The sequence below is a fragment of the Equus quagga genome, chromosome 18 (assembly GCF_021613505.1).
Source record: "Equus quagga isolate Etosha38 chromosome 18, UCLA_HA_Equagga_1.0, whole genome shotgun sequence".
NCBI lineage: Eukaryota > Metazoa > Chordata > Mammalia > Perissodactyla > Equidae > Equus > Equus quagga.
In genome coordinates, this window is record NC_060284.1 from 48,259,133 (window position 1) to 48,278,437 (window position 19,305).

At 40.7% G+C, this 19,305-nt stretch overlaps 1 protein-coding gene across 7 annotated transcripts in view; it reads right to left on the minus strand.

Moving 5' to 3' along the window:
• The window catches only part of SPAG17 (sperm associated antigen 17), a 209,397-nt gene that overhangs the window by 6,172 nt on the left and 183,920 nt on the right, over positions 1-19,305 (minus strand). For 6 of the 7 annotated variants that reach the window (XM_046645074.1, XM_046645076.1, XM_046645075.1 and 3 more), the window contains 5 exons: positions 16,270-16,406; positions 14,774-14,958; positions 12,567-12,627; positions 9,418-9,562; positions 6,451-6,595 (listed from right to left, as the gene is read on the minus strand). In XM_046645074.1, the coding sequence (XP_046501030.1) occupies positions 6,456-6,595; positions 9,418-9,562; positions 12,567-12,627; positions 14,774-14,958; positions 16,270-16,406 (668 nt within the window). In that variant the 3' untranslated portion in view covers positions 6,451-6,455. Of the gene's footprint in view, positions 1-5,561; positions 5,600-6,450; positions 6,596-9,417; positions 9,563-12,566; positions 12,628-14,773; positions 14,959-16,269; positions 16,407-19,305 lie in introns of all 7 variants that reach the window. The other variant, XM_046645072.1, reaches the window with a different exon arrangement.

A 19,305-nucleotide genomic window follows, 5' to 3' on the forward strand; every position in this document is an offset into this window, starting at 1 on the left:
ATTTTCTGCATCTTCTTGAGTCAGTTTCAGTAGCTTGTGTCTTTCTATGAATTTGTCCATTTTGTGTAGGTTGCTGTATTGTAGTGCTACCATTTTCTTGCCAGTCTCAGAGCGGCAGGTCTTGTGGCATGGCTGTCTGTCCCAAACCACAAGTCTGTGATTGTTCCTAAGCATCATAGTCACTGAAGTAACAAAGGAGTACAGTGGCGTTATTTGTTGGGCAGAATAAGAGTAAGAGAATTTTGGGATCGAGTTCCTGAGGCTTAACTAGGAAAAGGCAAGACAATAGATAGTGGATTCTAAGTGCTTTCCAGTTGGAAGAGTCAGTCTTGTCTTTAGGCGGCTGTTCTGCCCCCAGGGAGAGGAGTTAGTTACTTAATTCTTGAACGATAGCTTAACTCTTGAGTGAACAAAGGCTGAATCCATATCTTGTTTGTGCTTCTTGGAGTTGTTCATGAAGACATAAAGAAATGGCAGCATTTTCCACTAACACTTTTGGTGGTTTCCAAACCAAAACAAGTTCCAGGAGGGCATTCTACATGTATATATATGTTTTAAAAGTTCTGCTTTCCCATAGCTTTGCTATCATTTAAGATTAACAATACTAAAGGATTTACAGGTGCTTCTGTCTGATAAGTGTTACACTACTTAAAGAGAAGGAGAACATGTGATAGATAAAGTGATGCGTACAATAAGTGACTGAGCTATAACTTTTGGGCAAAATACTGGAAACTCCTTAACCCTAAAGGTTAGAGGTTAATTGGTGAATTAAAAGTCAGCATTTATTGGCTTAGTCAGCCATTGGCTATATATAATGCTTAATACAGAAACCATTTAATGAATAATATCTCTTGCAAATGATGCAGTGTTACCTATAGAAGCCCGTAATGCCATAAAGAAAAGCCTCATGAATGGTTTATTAGGAGTATAACATCTCAGCTTACTTTATGGATATATAAAAAATATGTATAAATTATATATATGTCCATTATATATATATTTTATATATGTCCATACACATTTATATATTATATATTTATATATAATCATAATATAATATTTATAATATAAATCATATATATTTATATATATAATTATATATATATATATCCATATGTCTATGTAAGAATAGCTTAATAATTTTGAGATTCCCTGGCTAGAAGTTAGCTTGGTATACTCAGTATTAAGTGTTTCTCAGTGGCAAGTGTCACAGGTCTAGCTCATCCCAAAGAAACCTAGTAAATCTAGCAGGGAATATAGGACAGTGACCATGGAGGTAGGAGTGTCTCACTGGGGCCAGGACTGTATCGGGGGGGGGGGGGGTTCCACTCACCCATCAGGTGTAATCGATGAGCCTGCTCGGCGCAGCCTTTCTAGGCCAGACCAGGCAGGAGCTTAGGAAGAAGCCACCTGGCCTACATACACTATCCACAATTCACCCCCTTTCCTCACAATTGAAGATCCTGAGTTTTGAGATGAGACTGATGTTCCTAAGGGTAACATCCCCTTATGTTCTAAGTGTTAATTTGTTTCTGAGATGTGGGATCCAAGCAGCTCTAACGTGTTGTTTGGACAGAGCCCACATGGTCCAGCAGTCAGGGGCCCGACCCTTGTGAGCGCCTTGTGCTAGCTGCCCTTGTGTAGTCCCTTCCTGCTGAGAGTGGGCTGGACCTAGTGACTGGCTTCTGAAGAACAAAGTAGAGCAAATGTAGTGGGAGGTCTCTTCTAAGATTAGGTTATGGGACCCCTGGCTTCTGCCTTGCTCACACTCTCTCAGGCTCTTCTTGTTTGCTCTGATCAACTGAGCTGCCATGTAGTGAGCTCCCCTAAGGAGAGGCCCACGTGGTAAGGAACTGAGAGCCATCTCCAGACAACAGCCAGTGAGGGACTGAGGTCCTCAGTTTAACAGCCTGCAAGTGTCACCGTAGAAAAAAGCAACTGCAAAAGAAAAGGGGAGTTTCTTTTGGGGTCTCAGAATTGCAATTCAGGGAGCATAGGTTCCGGCAGTAGCCAGAAAAGTGTCCCTCTGAGGAGTGAAACTCAGGAGTTTTTATGAGCACCAAGGTGAGCCCAGAACAGTCACCTCGGTGGTTTTCAGGGAGGGTAAATTTATGGTACAGTTCATTGGCTTACTCAAGGATATCTTGTTGCTACCTGAAAAAGTACATTTTTGCACAGTCCTTCAAAAAGTCTCTTCTCAGCAAATAGCTCCCTTTTGGCAAGTGAGCAAGGTCAGCACAATTTCCTATTTTTTTAAACAAGACAGAGTCCAGGGTACAAAATGGAGTCACTCTTTCACACAAGAACTGCATCCTGCCAATGACTGACTGCCTGAGTGAGCTGAAGGCAGATTCACGCCGATTCACCCCGAGGTGAGCCCGAGCACCCAGGGAGCTGTGCTTGGATTCCTGACCTGCAGAAGCTATGAGATCGTAAATGTTTGTTGCTTTAAGCCACTGAGTTTTGGGGTAATTTGTTACATAGCAACAGATAACGAATATAGCTTCTATAGAACTAATTATCTAACCTGGTTTTGTTTCAGATTCTTCATCTATGAAATGGGCACAATAGTGCCCGCCCTTATACCGTTCTTGTGAAGTGCTTACTGGCTCCAAGTAAACACAGGATATGTTTCTATTGTTACTGTGTGCAATATATGAGATGCAAGATAGAAAACTACAGAATGATTCCAGTATACACATAAATAGGGGAGATTGGAAAGAAATAGACTAAAATGTTATCTGTGAGTGCTGGGTGATGGTGCAGAGAATCTTTACAATAGATGTTTACCTTAAAAATGAAAGAATAAGTACAATAAACATCTTTTAATTTCTTTACCTCTGATAATATGAACAAAGAGGCATAAAGGCAACATAACTTAAGACATTTTTTCTATTAGGTTGATTCATGAAGTTACTTCTGATAAATTTGTGCCAACAGAAATTATGAATCTTTATTTGAAAGCTATTCTGTAGTTTTTAGAAGTGTCCAGCTAGAGATGCAAACTTCACCATAACTTCTGAAAGTCATGGACTAGAACTGAGATAAACCATGCCATAATTCAGTGGTTCCCAAAGGCTATTCCAAGATCCTCAGGGCTCCCTGAGACCCTTTCAAGATGTCTGCAAGGTCAAAAACATTTTCAAAACAATATTAAGATGTGTGCGAGGTTGAATAGTGTCCTCCAGAAATTCATGTCCACCTGGAACCTGTGAATGGGACCTTATTTGGGAATAGGATCTTTACAAATGTAATTAGATGAGGTCATACTAGATTAGGGCCCTGAATCCAATGACTGTAGCCCTTATGAGAATGCCATGTGAGGATACACAGGGAAGGAGGCCACGTGACAAGAGAAGCAGAAAATGGGACTGAAGTGATACAGCTACAAGCCAAGGAGCACCAAGGATTCTGGCTACCACCAGAAGCCAGGAGAGAGGCATGAAACAGCCTCCAGAAGGAACCAAACCTCTAACACCTGGTTTCAGACCTCTGCCTTCCTGAACTGCAAGAGAATAACTATCTGCTTTTTTAAGCCACTCAGCTTGTGGTAATTTCTTATGGTAGCCCCAGGAAAATAGTAGATTTTGATACCAGAAAGTAATGTGCTGCTGTAACAAATACCAAAAAATGTTGATGTGGCTTTGGAATTGGGTAATGGGTAAAGGCTGGAAGAACTTTGAGCCCCATGATAGAAAGTCTATCTAGAAGACAGAAAGGTGTCTAGAAGTCTAGATTACCCTGACAAGACTATTGGTAGAAACATGGATGTTAAAAGCAATTTCGGTGAGGGCTCAGACAGAAGCAATGGGGACAGTAGAGAAAGCTTCTAGCATCTTGGAAAATTCCTATATCATCATGAACAGAATGTTGACAGAAATATGAGCATTAAAGGTGCTTCTGGTGAGACCTCAAACAGAAATGAAGAACATATTATTGGACACTGGAGCAAAAGTGATCCTTGTTATAAAATGGCAAAAAACCTGGCGAATTGTGTTCTGCTTTTGGGTGAAAAACAATGAAATTGAATTTTTAGCTGAGGTTTCCAAGCAAAACTGGAAGATGGGGCCTGATTTCTTGCTGCTTATACTAAATTGCAAGAGGAAACAGATAAATTGAGGAAGGAACTGGTCAGCAAAAAGAAACTAGAACATGATGCTTTGGAATATTCACAGCCTATCCATATTGCAAAAGATGCCAAGGCATCATCTGGGGAGATCAGCAAGGGTGTGGCTGGAAAACCTGGAAGGATCAGGCTTGTGTGACCATGGATACCATCAACCATCTCAGCAGAAGCCAGGAATAGAGACGTGGTTATCCAAGGAGGATCTGTGGAGAACCCTTGGGCCTAATGGCATCGACTCCCTTGACATCCATGGAAGAATGACAGGTTTTTGAGAGTACTGTATCAGCAGAAACACTGCCAGCTTGGCCTGATGGGAAAAGAGACAGGACAAAATGAAGGAAGCCTGCCAGACTTCTGGGATTTTATAAGCAGGAAATGGGCTGCCCAGAGGGTAAGACTGTGTCCCAGGCTGAGGACGGAGAGGCTTGAGCCAGCAAGGGCCTCTGAGGGTCTAGAAGTTGGGGCTGGTGAAGCCTTTGTGGGCCCAGAGGGCAGATCAAGTTGCAGATGATTATTCTCAGGCCTTGAAACCTCATGAAATCTGCCCTGCTGGGTTGCAAACTTGCTTTAGACCAGCGACTCCTTTATTCTTTCCATTTTCTTCCTTTCGGAATGGGAATGTCTAGCCGATGCTTGCCCCAGCATTGTATTTTGCTAGCTGACAACTTGTTTTCTAGTTTCACGGGTCCACAGGTGGAGAGGAAACCAGGATAGGTCATACCAGAGTCTCACCCATACCTGATTTACATGATGAGATTTGAAATTTTTTGCGTTGATGCTATTTAGATGAGAGTTTTGGATTTAGAGTTAATCCTGGAATTAGTGAAGACTTTAAGAAATGTTGGGATGGGATGAATGTATTTTGTACGCGGGATGGATGTGAGTTTTGAGGACCCAGAGGGTAGATTGTACTGGGTTTGTCTCCACAAAATTAATGTCTACCAGAACCTGTGAATGTGACCTTCTTTGTAAATAGGGTTTTTATAGATGTAATTAAGTTAAGATGAGGTCATTCAGGATTAGGATAGCCCCTAAATCCAATGGGTGGTGTTCTTACAAGGAGAGAGACACACATAGAAATACAGTCATGCGTCACTTAATGACAGATACATTGAGAAATGTGTCCTTAGGCGATTTTGTCGTTGTGTAAACATCATAGAGTGCACTCACACAAACCTAGATAGTATAGCTTACTACATACCTAGGCCATATGGTGCTAATTTTATGGGACCACGGTCATATATGCAGTCTGTCATTGACCAAAACATTGTAATGTGGCACGTGACTGTACACAGGGAAGAATGCCATTTGAGACAGAGGCGGAGACTGAAGTGATGCAGCTATAAGCCAAGGAACACCAAGGATGGCTGGCAACCACTAGACATGGGAGAGAGGCATAGAACAAATTCACCCTGAGTCTCCAGAAGGAACCAACCTTGCTGACACCTTGATTTCGGACCTCTGGCTTCATGACTGCAAGAGAATAAATATCTGTTGTTTTAAACCACCTAATTTGTGGTACTTTGTTATGGCAGCTGTGAGAAAGTAATACAGATTTGTTACAGCAGCACTAGGAAGCTAATATGAGATGATATGTTATGACATAGTGACAGATGGAACACAGAACAGATGAGAGAATCCAACTATGTTCTATTAAGCCAGACACTGGGGAGATTTGCAAAAATGTGAAACAATGCCCTTCTTAATAAATTTGTGTTTTGGAAAATAGTTATTTTTCATGAAAAGTCTATTTATGTTAATATACTGGGTTTATTGTTGTTTCTACATAAATTTAAAATTTCTCTCAGTTTTAATTCTAATTTGATAAAAGTGATAGATATGATTCACACAAACAAAAGCTCTTTGGAATCCTCAGTGATTTTTAAGAATATATAAGGAATCTTGTATACAAAATATTTGAGAAGCCACTGGCATGCTTGTGAATTCTCAAGTCCAGAAGGGTATCCTGGTGTTTGTGTTTGTGTTTGTGCTCCTGCTTTTTGGAAAGTCAGCTCAAGACTGAAAACAGCTCTTAAATGAATGAACTTTAGAATCACATGGAAGTAGGTTAGATTTACTTCTACTTAAGATTCTCTGAGCCTCAGTTTCCCTATTTATAAAGAGAGGAAAATAATATCTATTTTATAGATATGGTATGAGGATTAGATATGAATGTATATAAAGGGGTAGCTATTATAGTTATTAAAACCAAATATTTTCATTCCACCAGACTGCATGGCTCATTGTAAGAAGAGGGGAATAAACATGAGGTCTAAGCCCTCAAATCTGAATGGTTAACAATCAAATTCCCATTTATTACTTACTGGACCTAATAAGGAGAAACTTTACGAGACATGAAGACTCCAAGTTTAGCAGAAGAAATTGTAGAAGTCCTCTGGATCGTGGGGTTTTCTTTTTCCTGGGGAAAATCTTTTAATCGCTTATCATAATTGCTGCTTGTTAAAACTGGTAAAAAACTCATTAAGGATTATGATTTTCATGACCAAATGACTTGTATATACAAACTCAGATAACATTTTAGAATCAGAGTCTCTTCTCTAGCATCATTAGCTCAGCTGTAGGTACTTTCTATCTAATGCAAATTCTATGTGCTCAGGCTTAGGGCATTAAGGGTGGCTATCCATCTCATGGAATTTCCTCTGTCTGTCCCTCCTAGTATATGTTTCTGTGAACTGTGACTGGCCTTTCTACAGGGGCCATCAGTCACCATAACTAGACCCCAAACCATACCAACGTCCAGATTTCATGCTTTTTTGGTGGGGAGGGGGATAGATCTTGGGAAATGGGCTGTGAACTATCATTGTTGACACTGGAAGTAGATAAAAGAGGTAATCAATCTCTTTTCCCCATCTATCTGTGCCTAACTGACAAGTGATCTCCGTAAGCAAGGAAATAGAAATATTAGCATAAAGGCAAAATGATTTAATTGCTGTGATCAGCAGCAGGGATTCAGATACTCTGGATCAGCATCCATAACCTGTGTAAGGGGGATATAAGAGGACTTAATTCCCGGAGGAAAAATACTGGTTCCTTGGTTAGTTTCCTTCTGTCACCACAGAAGAACCTTGCCATCAAAAAAAAGAAAAAAGAAAAAAAAAGTCACGTTCCCAGTGAGGCTTTCCTAACTACCCCATTTTAAATTGCAATCCTCCTTAGCTCTCCCTGTACCCCCTTTCCCACTTTATATTTTTCCGCATTGTACTTATCACCATCAGAGTCCATATTTTACTTATTTCCTGTGTCTGTGCTCCCACGGGAACGTAAGCTACATAAGGGCAGGGATTTTTGTCTCTCTTGTTCATTTCTGCATTCCCAGTGCCTAGAACAGTGTCTAGTACATTAGAGGCCCATATTATCTTTGAAAGAATAAATGAACACAGGAATTTGACTTCATTTCTATTGAAATCAAGGCCATCTAACACAAGTTCCCCTAAATTTCTCCTTCATCTCAAAATACCTGGATCCTTAGCCATCTTCACCCTCCTCCTTGCCAAGACTAACCCTTCAGCTCTGGTCTTGAGTATTCTCTTGCTGTCTTTTGGATACTGCTGCTTTAATTACTTCCTCCCGTTCGTATTTTTAATGTTTCTCTTCTGATCCGTTCTTTTCAGCCTACAAGCACATTTAAGTCTACACTAAACTGAAAATCTCTCCTTTGTTCTGTTGCCTCCCTGAGGCACCATATTCTCTTGCTCTTTCCTTTAATAACAAATTTTCTTGAAAGGGTATCCATACTCAATGTTTCTGCTTTCTTAACACACAGTCATTCTTTATCTTTAGCAATTTAGTTTGTGTCCTAACCAAATCTAGCAGTCCTATTTAAATCTGAATTCTCCTTGACATCTCTATAGCATCTGTCAACTATGTCCCTACTTTCCTTGAAGTTCTTTCTATGGCTTCTGAGATATTTCACGGTTTTCTAATTGCTTGTTCTGTCTCCATTGGCTCCTCTTCTTCCTCCTACTCCCTAAACAGACCCCAAATTTCTGCTCCTTTCCCATCCCTTCAATCATCACCTCTGTGTAGATGATGCTTAAAATTACTATATCTCCAGCTCTGACTCCCCAAGTGGGATCCAGTCCTGCATATCCATGATTCACTACCTGAGCCCAAAACTTTGGAGGTGAACTCATGTCTTCTTAGTTCCTTCTATCAGTGGGCTCCACCTCAAGTTTTACAGTTCCTCCTGCCAGTGTCTTTCATCCATGTCCCTCCTCCATGTCTACTGTCGCCACGCAATAGTTCTTGTCTTTACACTTGGCCTATTGAAGTAGCCTTCCAATGGTTTTTTGCATATGTTGAAGGTTCTTCTCCTTCATCATATCCTGCCCCATAACAGTGAATTCATTTCTATAAGGATATGCTGATTATATCACCCACTGGGTCAGAAACCTTCAATGATTCACTGTTGCTTATATATTAAAGAGTAAGCCAAGGATTCAAAATCTTCGACAACTGGATTCTAACCAACTTTCCCACTATGTTTTCTAGTGCTCTCCAAGCTCTCCACAAATTGAACTCCCTGTTAACCCTCCCAAACACCCAGAGCTTTCCTATTGCTATGGGTTTGTTTATTCTTTCTGTTTTGTCTCCTTTCATCAAGAGTTTTTGCATTCTATAAGACCCAGCTCAAATATCAAATAGATATATAACACAAAGTATATATGATTCATGTCATTGGAGGACAAAATAATATAGGAATCACGGTGCAGATTTTATTTCTGATCCTAGATTACATAAGTCTTTTAAGATAGAGTCCAAATTTCATTTTTACATATGATAAAATATTTCATACTGCACCTTGCATATAATAGGTACTTGATATCAATGTGACATCTATATGCAAGAGACACCAATATGAAGGAATCTATGTGCAATTTAGTGAATATCCATCCAGTCTTTATAATAAAAAGCTATCTCCTACCCCTCGACAAGATTACAAGTTTTATTGATGACAAAGACTTGCTTTTTCTTAAAAAAATAATTGTCTGATATCCCATAAATAGCCAATAACATTGACATTTATTCAGTTTGCAGTGACTGCCCATGTATTATGTGTCAGGCCTTTTGCTAAGATGCTTTCAAAGATCAGTGAAGACAATCTTTGTGCTAAGAAACTTACCTCTATGGTTTTAAAGATACAATTAATGAAGATATGGAGATGTGGGTGTTAGGCAGTTGGAAAACAGCATTTTGACTTCCCTGCTCTCCTTGCTCATATATAATTTCTGCACTATCTATGATTACGCAAATTGAACTTTAAAGGATATTTGCTTCCACAGGTAAGAACAGGACATCATGCTCAGTCATAATCTCAATATTGTGAGAGATGTGTGCTGATCCCTTGGCACCATCCTCTCCAACAACCATGGTAAATAACTCCACTTTCAGTTCTGCCTGCAAACCAGCTGCCACCTATAAAACATAATGTAGCTGTAGGATCAGACATATCGGAGTTCAAATCTTCTTTTTTTAAACACAACATTGCTTTTTATTTTTAACTTGTTATTTTTATTTTTTTTTGCTGGGAAAGATAAGCCCTAAGCTAATATCTGTTACCAATCTTCCTCTCTTTCTTTTTTTTTCTTCCCAGAGCCCCAGTACATGGTTGTATACTCTAGTTGTAAGTCCTTCCAGTTCTATGTGAGCTGCTCCTACAGCGTGGCTATGGACAGGCGAGTGGTGTGGTTTGGCGCTCAGGAACCCAACCCCGCAACCCAGGCCGCTGAAGTGGAGCCTGCCGAACTTTCACCACTAGGCAACCACGGCTGGCTCCAAATTGTTCTTTGTAACATTAATTTGGGCAAGTTACTTAAACTCTCTAATCCTGCTTCCTCATCTAGAAATTTGGCACTAATGAACAATAGCTGTTACAGTATTTAGAAGAATTACTTTGTTGATTAGTTAGGTAGAATTCCATTGAGTAAAATGGGACCCAGGATAAACTGTTGAAGGAGAAAACCAGGTGATATTCAGGAAAAAGCATAAGAAAACTAAATGCCAGAATACTGATGCTGCACTCAAGGCAAACTTCTACAATGCCCATAATTGTGCTATTTCTTGAATGCCAGTAGTATATTTCTGTCTATTGGCATCCTTGCAGGTAAAGATAAATTTAAGATAAATAAATTTAATCTAAGAGACTGGGTGAAACCCACGCCTTCCCTGCCCTGCCCCTTGCTTTATAGTACTCCTAATGTAAGCCCTGTAACGTGACAAAGCCAGTAGAGGGAGACAGAATTAGTTTAAATGCCAAACTGCTTGGGTCTGAAAGCTAAATGGATGAGGTTTGCACCAACAAAGAAGAAACCTGATCTACAATGAAGAAGAAACACAGCAAGGAATGGGCTTCTTGCCTTGTTCCTTGAAGAGAACACTAGCCAGGAAAGAAAGAGCTGTTTATGTTTCTAAGCTGCCTCTCCGGGAGGTGGGTTAAAAAGCAGACTTGAGAACAGTTATCTGGAAAAAATAAATCAGAAACTACCACATGGAAAGCAATTAGATAAAAGTGGAATTTTTTTTTCTTTAATATACTTTTATAAATAATAGAGTTGAAAAATGTTTCAATTTTTCAACAATATGCTTGTGAACGTCTGCATACTGGAGGGTGTCCAAATGCTGTGTTTCTGAGAATCAGGCCCTCGGTCCTCCAGGCCTGACAATCAGAGCAGGGCTGGGGATGATGACATCCTGCGCAAGGGGAGCTGGAGTCCTGCCAGCACACAGGTTTACCCAGGCTTTGAGCATATTCATTTAGCGCTGGCAACTAACCAAGGTGAACAGTGGTTAGATTTACATATGGAGAAGTCTATAGATTATACTTTTGCCAGAGCCAAAGTCTACCATCAAAAAGAAAAAAAAAAGACCTGAAAAAAACTAACAGTATAGAGTGAGCTTCAAAGAACACACGCTGGGTTTTTAGTACCTATAAAGGTTGATCAAGCAGTCACTTCGGCTTTTGGCATAATCCCTATTTTAAATGAAAAAGATTTGCTAACTTCCCAGAACAGTGGAAGAAGAGCTTGCTTTGATTTTTGTTTTCGCTTTATGTTGTGAAGATTCTGAACTCTTGACACAGTAGAATCATGAACTGTTTCAGAGAGGTACTCATGAATTAGTGGACCCAATCCCTAAATGTATTTCTTTTTGGAACTGCAGCCTGCATATTACTGTTTTATAAATCATAAGACATTAGAGCTGAAAGAGGGCTAAGAAATTATCCAGTCTAAGCTCTTTCTCTTACAGATGAGGAAGCAAGGCACAGAGGATTAATTAACCAACATCACTGAGCTACTTGGTAGCACAGTGATGACAAGAAGCCAACTGACTTTGCACTATACCGAACTAACCCTTCTGTGTCAACATATAACAACTGGGGCTGCTTTGAGATCTCAGGTCTCAGTGAGCACTGTGTGCTGGTCATGGGACTGGATGCCCTTGCTCAGCGCTCCCATGAGCCTGTTCATGTCATCTGTGCTGAATGGCTCATGTATCTACCAGACATCCTCACTTCATCTGTCACTCAATCATACATCTCTTGAGTGCCCACTGCGTGCCCAGCTCTGTAAGCTCCTTATGTGTCTTACTCATTTTTAACACCCCCTGTACCCAGGCACTGTCAGTGGCACATGGGAAGAACTCAAAGTTTGTTGAGTGAAATGAGTATTAAAGCAGCAAGATGATGCACTGACCAAGAAATAAATGTTAAGATTTATAAGTGTGATTTTATTATCTTTTGAGACAAACTTTTGCTTACATCATATTACATTTCTGAAATTACAATTTAAAGAGGCAATACGCATATTTTATACGAAACTCCTCATTTTGGGGAATGTATTAAATAAGGTCAGAACAGGTTGACATTTTAAAATTTGTGTTTCAGAAATCTTTGGAGAAATGAGGCAGCTGATGAATTTAATATACTATTATTTCTTAGTATGTCATCAAATAATATTATCTGGCAAATACCAAGAGAACAAACCAGATTTACATAAAATATGAAGAATGGAATAATTATTTTTCCAATGGATTTTTCACTTTGCAGGATTTGTTACAGGATATCTTTAGATAAGGAGCTTTCCAATGCTTGTTAAATCATAATTTTTAAAAAGGTGTTTTTCATACAACTGTACATAACTTTAGTATTGAGACAAGTGGGGTGAACTTCATAAATGTTTCCATCTGGAAGTTTAACTCTATTTACACATAGGATCAGACTCATGGATATTATATGAAGTGACATTAAGCCACATATTGTACCACTACCATGAATCTTTTGCTCACGATACTAGAAAAATTAGACTTATACATGGTCTAAACTGAATGGGTAGAATGATTCAAACGCCCACTTCACTGGAAACATACACATATTCATATACACACACACAAACACACACAATAGACAGCACATCAGACTTACAGGCCCAGGTTTGTAAGTCACTTTCAATCCTGTGCTGGGTGGGGGCTGCTTCACCCTAAACCTACCAGGCAAAAAGATGGGAATAAAGTTATGCCATAATGAAAAACATGAGCAATGGATGAACGTGGATGTTATAAAATCAGGAAGGGGTTAATATTCGCTACACAGGAGCAGGGGGTCCATACCATTAGACAAACAACACAATATTCATTGGAGAGCAGAATCCGGGGCCCATTTCACAACCGCCTTTCCAATAGTTTTCATCAGCATCAAACGGACTCCAACCTGAGTTTCACCCTTTTGTTATTGGATGCTGACAAGCAGCTTGGGCCTGGGCAGAGTACTGTGAATGTTTGGCTGGTGTGTGCACTGCAGCGTAGCCGCCAGCGTGAACACAAAATGCTGGCTGCCAGATCATTAAGCGGAAGAAGAAAGGCTCTTTTGGAAAGCAGCGGAGCATGGGAGCCAGTCTTGCTCTGTCGTGGTATGGGGTTTGCATGTTTGGAGAGAAGAGAAACAAAAGGCTCAGAAAATGTTGGAGAACTTGTGGTTCCTATTGATCCCCTTCCTTTCCTGTGGTTTGTGGGTTCTGCCTGAAGGTCAGAGACTTGGAGTAAATTAAAATAACGAGGAAACTTACCTCCATATTGACCCCAGACTCGCTCCTTCTACCATCAACTTTGCTGTCTGCCCTGTAGTGGCTGAATTCAAGCTGAGGAGTAAAATCTCTAAAACTAAAATTCTATCCTGGCCAGACAGGATCTGCATGGATGAGCTTTATTAGTTTGAAGTTGATCTCTATTTCTCCCTACCCACTTTGTTGGCAACAATCTAAGAAAACAACAATGTCTGATCTGGTGGCTTGGGTCCCTCATCAGGTTGTTTCTGAGGAAGCAAACATGATTCCTGGAGTTGGGGATTTGCCTCATCTAAAATCTTAAATTGCATGCTCCTGTGGCTTTGCTCCATCTGATTTCCGATCCTAAGTCCAGAATCACAAAGATTCTTCAAGGACTTGCCCCTTACACTGAGAATAACTCGGCCATTGAAACAAGCATTTCACTTTCAACAAACATTTTTATGGGGAAAAACTCCCACATTATGCTTAAGTTTAATTCAAAATAGAATAGAAGCGATTTTGTAATGGAGTTGTCATAGTATAGATATATGGTATATTGAACCAATGGGAAGGGCCCACCTCCCACATGAAGCAGGGACCACAGCTGTGTTGATAAAGCAAGGAGCCTCCAATGAACTGGTCCTCAGGAGATCTGAGGTCCAGCCCTGCTGTAGCCTACAAGACCTGAAAACAAGTTACTCAGTTTGTTCCTTTGTAATAATCTCTAAGCTCTCTACAAGCTCTGAAATTCTATTCGCCTTGATCTGAAAATGAAGGCCTGACTCTTTTTCTTGTCATTGAACCCCAGATATAGCGTATTTTCAACTGAGAGTATAGACTGTGAGTTAAGGTATTTGTTATTAATTCCAAGTCACATCTTTGGAGTCAAAATGATCCTAATGACTTAGGTTAAATTTTTTTCCTTTTTGCCTCAATTATGCATAAATAATGTAATTAAAATCACTTTTAGATCATAAAGTGCAAACAAACGTCAGCTGATATTATAGTTGGCAGTGGATTTGAGAAATAGACTTTCAAGTTTTGTGCGTTAGTTATTGTTAATACTTGTATACAACTTCCCCTTCTCTTTTTTTTTCCTGAGGAAGATTAGCCCTGAGCTAACGTTTGTGCCAATCTTCCTCTATTGTGTACGTGGGTCACTGCCACAGCATGGTTGATGAGTGGTGTAGGTCCACACCCAGGATCTGAACCCCCGAACCTGGGCCGCAGAAGCAGAGGGTGCCAAACTTAACCACTACTCCAGGGGGCCAGCCCCTTCATTTTTTGCTAGTGCAGATCAAGCCTTGAGTTGCTTCTACCAAAGTATGAATAATGATTAATGGAAGAGCAAAAAAGGACCTACTACCTAGTTGAGGCTTGGTAAATACTGATTTGTTGAAGAATGAACGGATGAACAAATGCATGAATGAACAGATGAATTAGTAAATGATTGAATGAATGATGTGGAGATTCAAGAATCAAGGTATAATTACAGTTCAGTTCAATAAACATTCACTGATGTAGGTGTCCAAAGACAAGTCACAGAGTGGAAGGTGACCTGAGCAGACATTTGGTGCCCCGGCCTCACCTGCAGAAGTCCACTCCAACATTCTTGAGCTTCACAGTGGTTTCATAGGTGTGCCCTTCTTCAAGCACTCCAAAATTCACTGACGGTGGGAGGAGATGAAATCCAAAAGGGGATGAATTTGCGTTATTAATGGCAGCAGAAGCAACCGAGGATGTTCTCACTCTTCCTCCAACAGAATCTTGCACCTTTGCATTAAGAAAAAGTAATAAAATAAAATGGTTCTATTTTGCATTCTCAAGATACGAAAAAGGCTCTGTCAGCAGAGGAAAATAACCACTTGGCTGGGGAAGGAAATAAACATTCACAGTCTCACATAATCCCTACAACAGCACTGTAATCAAGTATTTTAGGCTTTGTTTTAAGGATAAAGAAGTTCAAGTTCAGAGAATTAAAAGACAGATAATTTGCTCAAGTGGTAAGCGGTGGAGTAAAGTTTCAAACTCAAGTTTGTCTGATTCTAAAGTGTGTGCTCTTTCCTCTGTGCCAGCGATTATTAAACTGTAGGTCCCATCAGAATCCCCTGGAGGACTCCTTAAGATACAAACTGCTGACTCTGCCCCCAGAGTTTCCCAATCAGTAAATCTGGGATGGGGCCCGTCAACTGCAGTTATAAGTTCTCAGGTGCTGCCAATGCTGCTGTTCGGGTAACCACACTTGGAGAATCACTGCCCTACATCCTTGTTATTCCCCAGATGGGCAGCACTGACCTCACCTGGGAGCTTGTTAGGACTGCAGAATATCAGGCCCCACATCAGACCCGGTGAGTCAGAATCTATACTTTAACAAGATCCCTCGGTAATTCATGTGCACATTAGAGTTTGAGCAGCACACCTAACACCTATCAGTCACATACCTTGCAATAATTTCTATGATGGCAATGAACACAGTGTGCCATGAAAGTATCAAAGGATAACTATCAAAACTTGATTGGTGGGCTCGAGAAAGGCTTCCCAGCAGAGCTGAGATGGAATCCTAATCTTGGAGGCTCTGAGGAAGGAATGAACTTGGTGCTTTTAAAGAACTAAGAGAAACCTACAGTGGCTGAAGTATAGCGAGTTTGGGACAAGGTGAAGGTAAAGAAGCAACCAGGGCCGTGGCTAGCAGTCATGCTGAGTCATTGGATTTTATCCCAAGAGTCATGAGAAGGGTGGCCAATGATCCCCTTGGCCAGTGGTGTTGGCAAACTGGCTCTCCAAAAAGAACCTTGATTAGTAACATTTGCTGATTTCTATGGTATAAGAACTCCCAGCATGGCTGATTTCAAGCTACCAATGGTTTAACACCTGGTTCATAAAATTCCTCTCATGAGCCTGTAGGAGCTGGCTCCAGCAAAGCACTGCCTTAGCTTCTCTCTGTGTGACCTGAAGGCCTTCATGGGGAGATGGTACGTACAGTAAACAGCAGTACACAGTGGCTGGAAATCCATAACCTCAATGAGTCAGGATTACATAAAATGCTGGTTGGCTCTGGGGAATTTGTTCCCATGTCTGTTTTACCTTCTCGAGAGGTTGAGACTTGGGCTTGGAACTCAGCAAATAGCGAGGTAACCTCACTTTCTCTTTCCTTGCTTGTCCTGCAACATCCTGTAGCAATGACTGGGTTGGAATTTTCACAGGGGCATAAGTTTCTGGTTCTGTTAGAGAGAAAGTTTAAATTATACCACATGGGCATTTTATTCAAAGACATTCAAGGTCATACCAGAGTATATGAGAACATAAACCAACTTGGGAAGCTTTTCTTCTTTCCTTTTTAAAGAGCTTATTTAAAGGAACAAAGGCTTTTATTAATTCCAGTGTTATATCTTTACATTTTACAAAGAGATTTTACCTAATATCGGTCCTCACTAGAACCCTATGAAATGGACAGGGCGGATGCTATTAGTATCTCCTTTTAAAAATAAATGAAAAAAAATCAGATTCTAAGAAATCGAGTGACTTGCCTGTGATGGAATGAACTTATAACTGGGTCTTCAGGATTCTTTCCGTTAAATCAACAAGGTTCAATATAATAAAACATTGACTCTGAAAGATTTCTTAAAACTAATCAGGACAAAATCCTAAGAATTTCTTTGGTTCAACTACCATATTTATAGTTCTAAAAAGTGGTGTAGTAATTGTAGATAAATTAAGCCAGAGAATTAAATCCTCAGATCACTAAATTTGGTGAAGGAGTGAGCAAAAGTAATCTACATCTCTGCAGTTCTATGTATTTCCCAAATTTCCGGGAAATTGAAATAAGAATTTTATTTTAGATCATCACATTTAAATATCTTTTCTTGCATTCAATCATCAAGAGAAGAAAGGAGGGGGGAGCACGATTTGAGCATCTGCCATCTGCAGGCAAGCACCACTCTCACTTGGTTCTCATAAAATCCTCCGAGCTGAGGGTTATGGTAATTATAATCTTTGTATGCTCAGCACTCTTTCCATGCCCACCTCCACATCCACTCCTACCACACATACTTCTGGTGTCACAACATCCCTGGCCCCAGCCATCAGGATGGTACATGACCCTTGCAAAGCCAATGCAGGCCCTTCAGCAGGATATTTCCACTTAGGCTGACAGGTATGATCCCTTCTAGTCTACTGGGTTATGAATCTGGAAGAATCGGAATCTTGGACCTCTATAGTTGTGGTCCCTGCCACGTGGACATAGGTTGTCCTTTGTAGGAGAAGATAAAACTAAACAGGGACAAGTAAAGATGGGGCAAGGTGGAGGCAGGGAGGGTGGCCACAGAGATGGGTGATCAGACACAAACACACTCCCAAAAAGCCGGAGTGCCCGAATCCAGTCGGCCCTGGGCTAGCACCATGTCCACTTCTCTGTGGTTTGCTTTTCAGCACCAATAAATCTCCCTCAACTTTTTTTTGTGTAGAGTTTGAGTTTCACTTCCCTCAGTTACAAATTGAAGAGTCCTAACTAATATAGTATTAGTATCTCTTTTTTACAGGTGAGAAAACTGAAGTTAAGTGACTTGTCCAAGAGACTGAAGTGGCAGGGCTGGGATGTGCACCTAAGTGTGTCAGATTCCACAAGGAGCATCATGTTTCTACTACTGTGAGATAACAGCAAATACATATATTGGTCTGTGCCTCTGGTTGCTGGCACAGAACTCCTAAAACCCTTGTAATTTCCTAAGAGTTAAGAGCACAGGGAATATCTTTTGTTCTAATATTTGGTCTTTGACCCAGGTTCCTGACACAGAGCTCCTAAATCCCTTGGAATTTCCTGGGGAATAGGAGTGTCTTTTGATCTCATGAGGTGACTCTTGGTGGGCTCCTGGATAGCTTCAGGATGGGGGCTGGTCACTGGAAAGACCAAGCCACGATTAGAAGCTTGGAACTTCCAGCCCCACCCCCATGTTCTGGGAAGGAGAGAGGAGATGGAGATTGAGTTAATGATTGATCATGCCTAAATGATGAAGCCGCCAGAAAAATCCCTACAGGGTACAGAGAGCTTCTGGGTTTGTGAACACATCCATGTGCCAGGAGGATGGTGCTCTCCAATTCCACAGTGACAGAAGCTCATCTGCTGGACCCTTTTAGGTCTTGCCCTCTGTATCTCTTCATCTGGCTATTCATTTGTGCCTTTTATCACATCTTTTATTATATAATAATATATGAATTCTGTGAGTTCCAGAAAATTATTAAATCCTAGAAGGGGGTCTTGGGAACCCTAATCTGTAGCTGGTTGGTCAGAAGCACAGGTGACAACCTGGACTTGCGATTGGCATCTGAAGTGGGGGGCAGTCTTATGAGACTGAGCCTTTAACCTTTAGAGTTTGCACTGACTGTGGTTAGTGTTAGAATTGAACTGAATTGTAGGACAGCCAGCTGGTGCTGCAGAATTTCTTGGTGTGGGAAAACCCACATACATCAGGCCACAGAAGTATTCTGTGTAAGTAGTGGGTTTTTCCTAGACAACTAGCCAGTCTGTTCCAAATCCATCTGTGCATCATAATCCCCTGGAAAAATAGAGATTCCCAGGGCACATGCCAGACAAGGCCTATTTCAGACCAAAACAGAAACAGAATCTCTGGGGGTGGAGCTCAGTGATCAGTGTTTTAATGTATTGATTCCCTTTGGTCACCACTCCCTACACAGGCAATTATTCTAATAGTTTGATGTATCTTTTCACTTGAATTCTTACCATATGTGTGTTATTGTTTTATATGAATGCATCTTACCAGCCTAATGAGTACTAATTACTCACTAATACTATTAGTAGTATTAAATACTGATATGGAGTTTATCATGTGCCAGGCACTGCTCTAGGCATTTTACATACACTGACTAATGTAATCCTCACAGCCCTGTGATATATATATATACCATTACTTCCCTTTTACAGAAGAGGAAACAAGGAGAGAGAGCGGGGTTAAACAGCGTGCCCCGTGCTACCCTGCTGTTGTAGAAGGAGGCAGGGAAAGCCGATACTCTTCCCTGCTCCCTGCCATACTGCCTCCCACAATTGAGATGGATTATTATCCCACTGAACCTACCCAGCGCTTCACCAGGGGCTGGGGGCGGGGA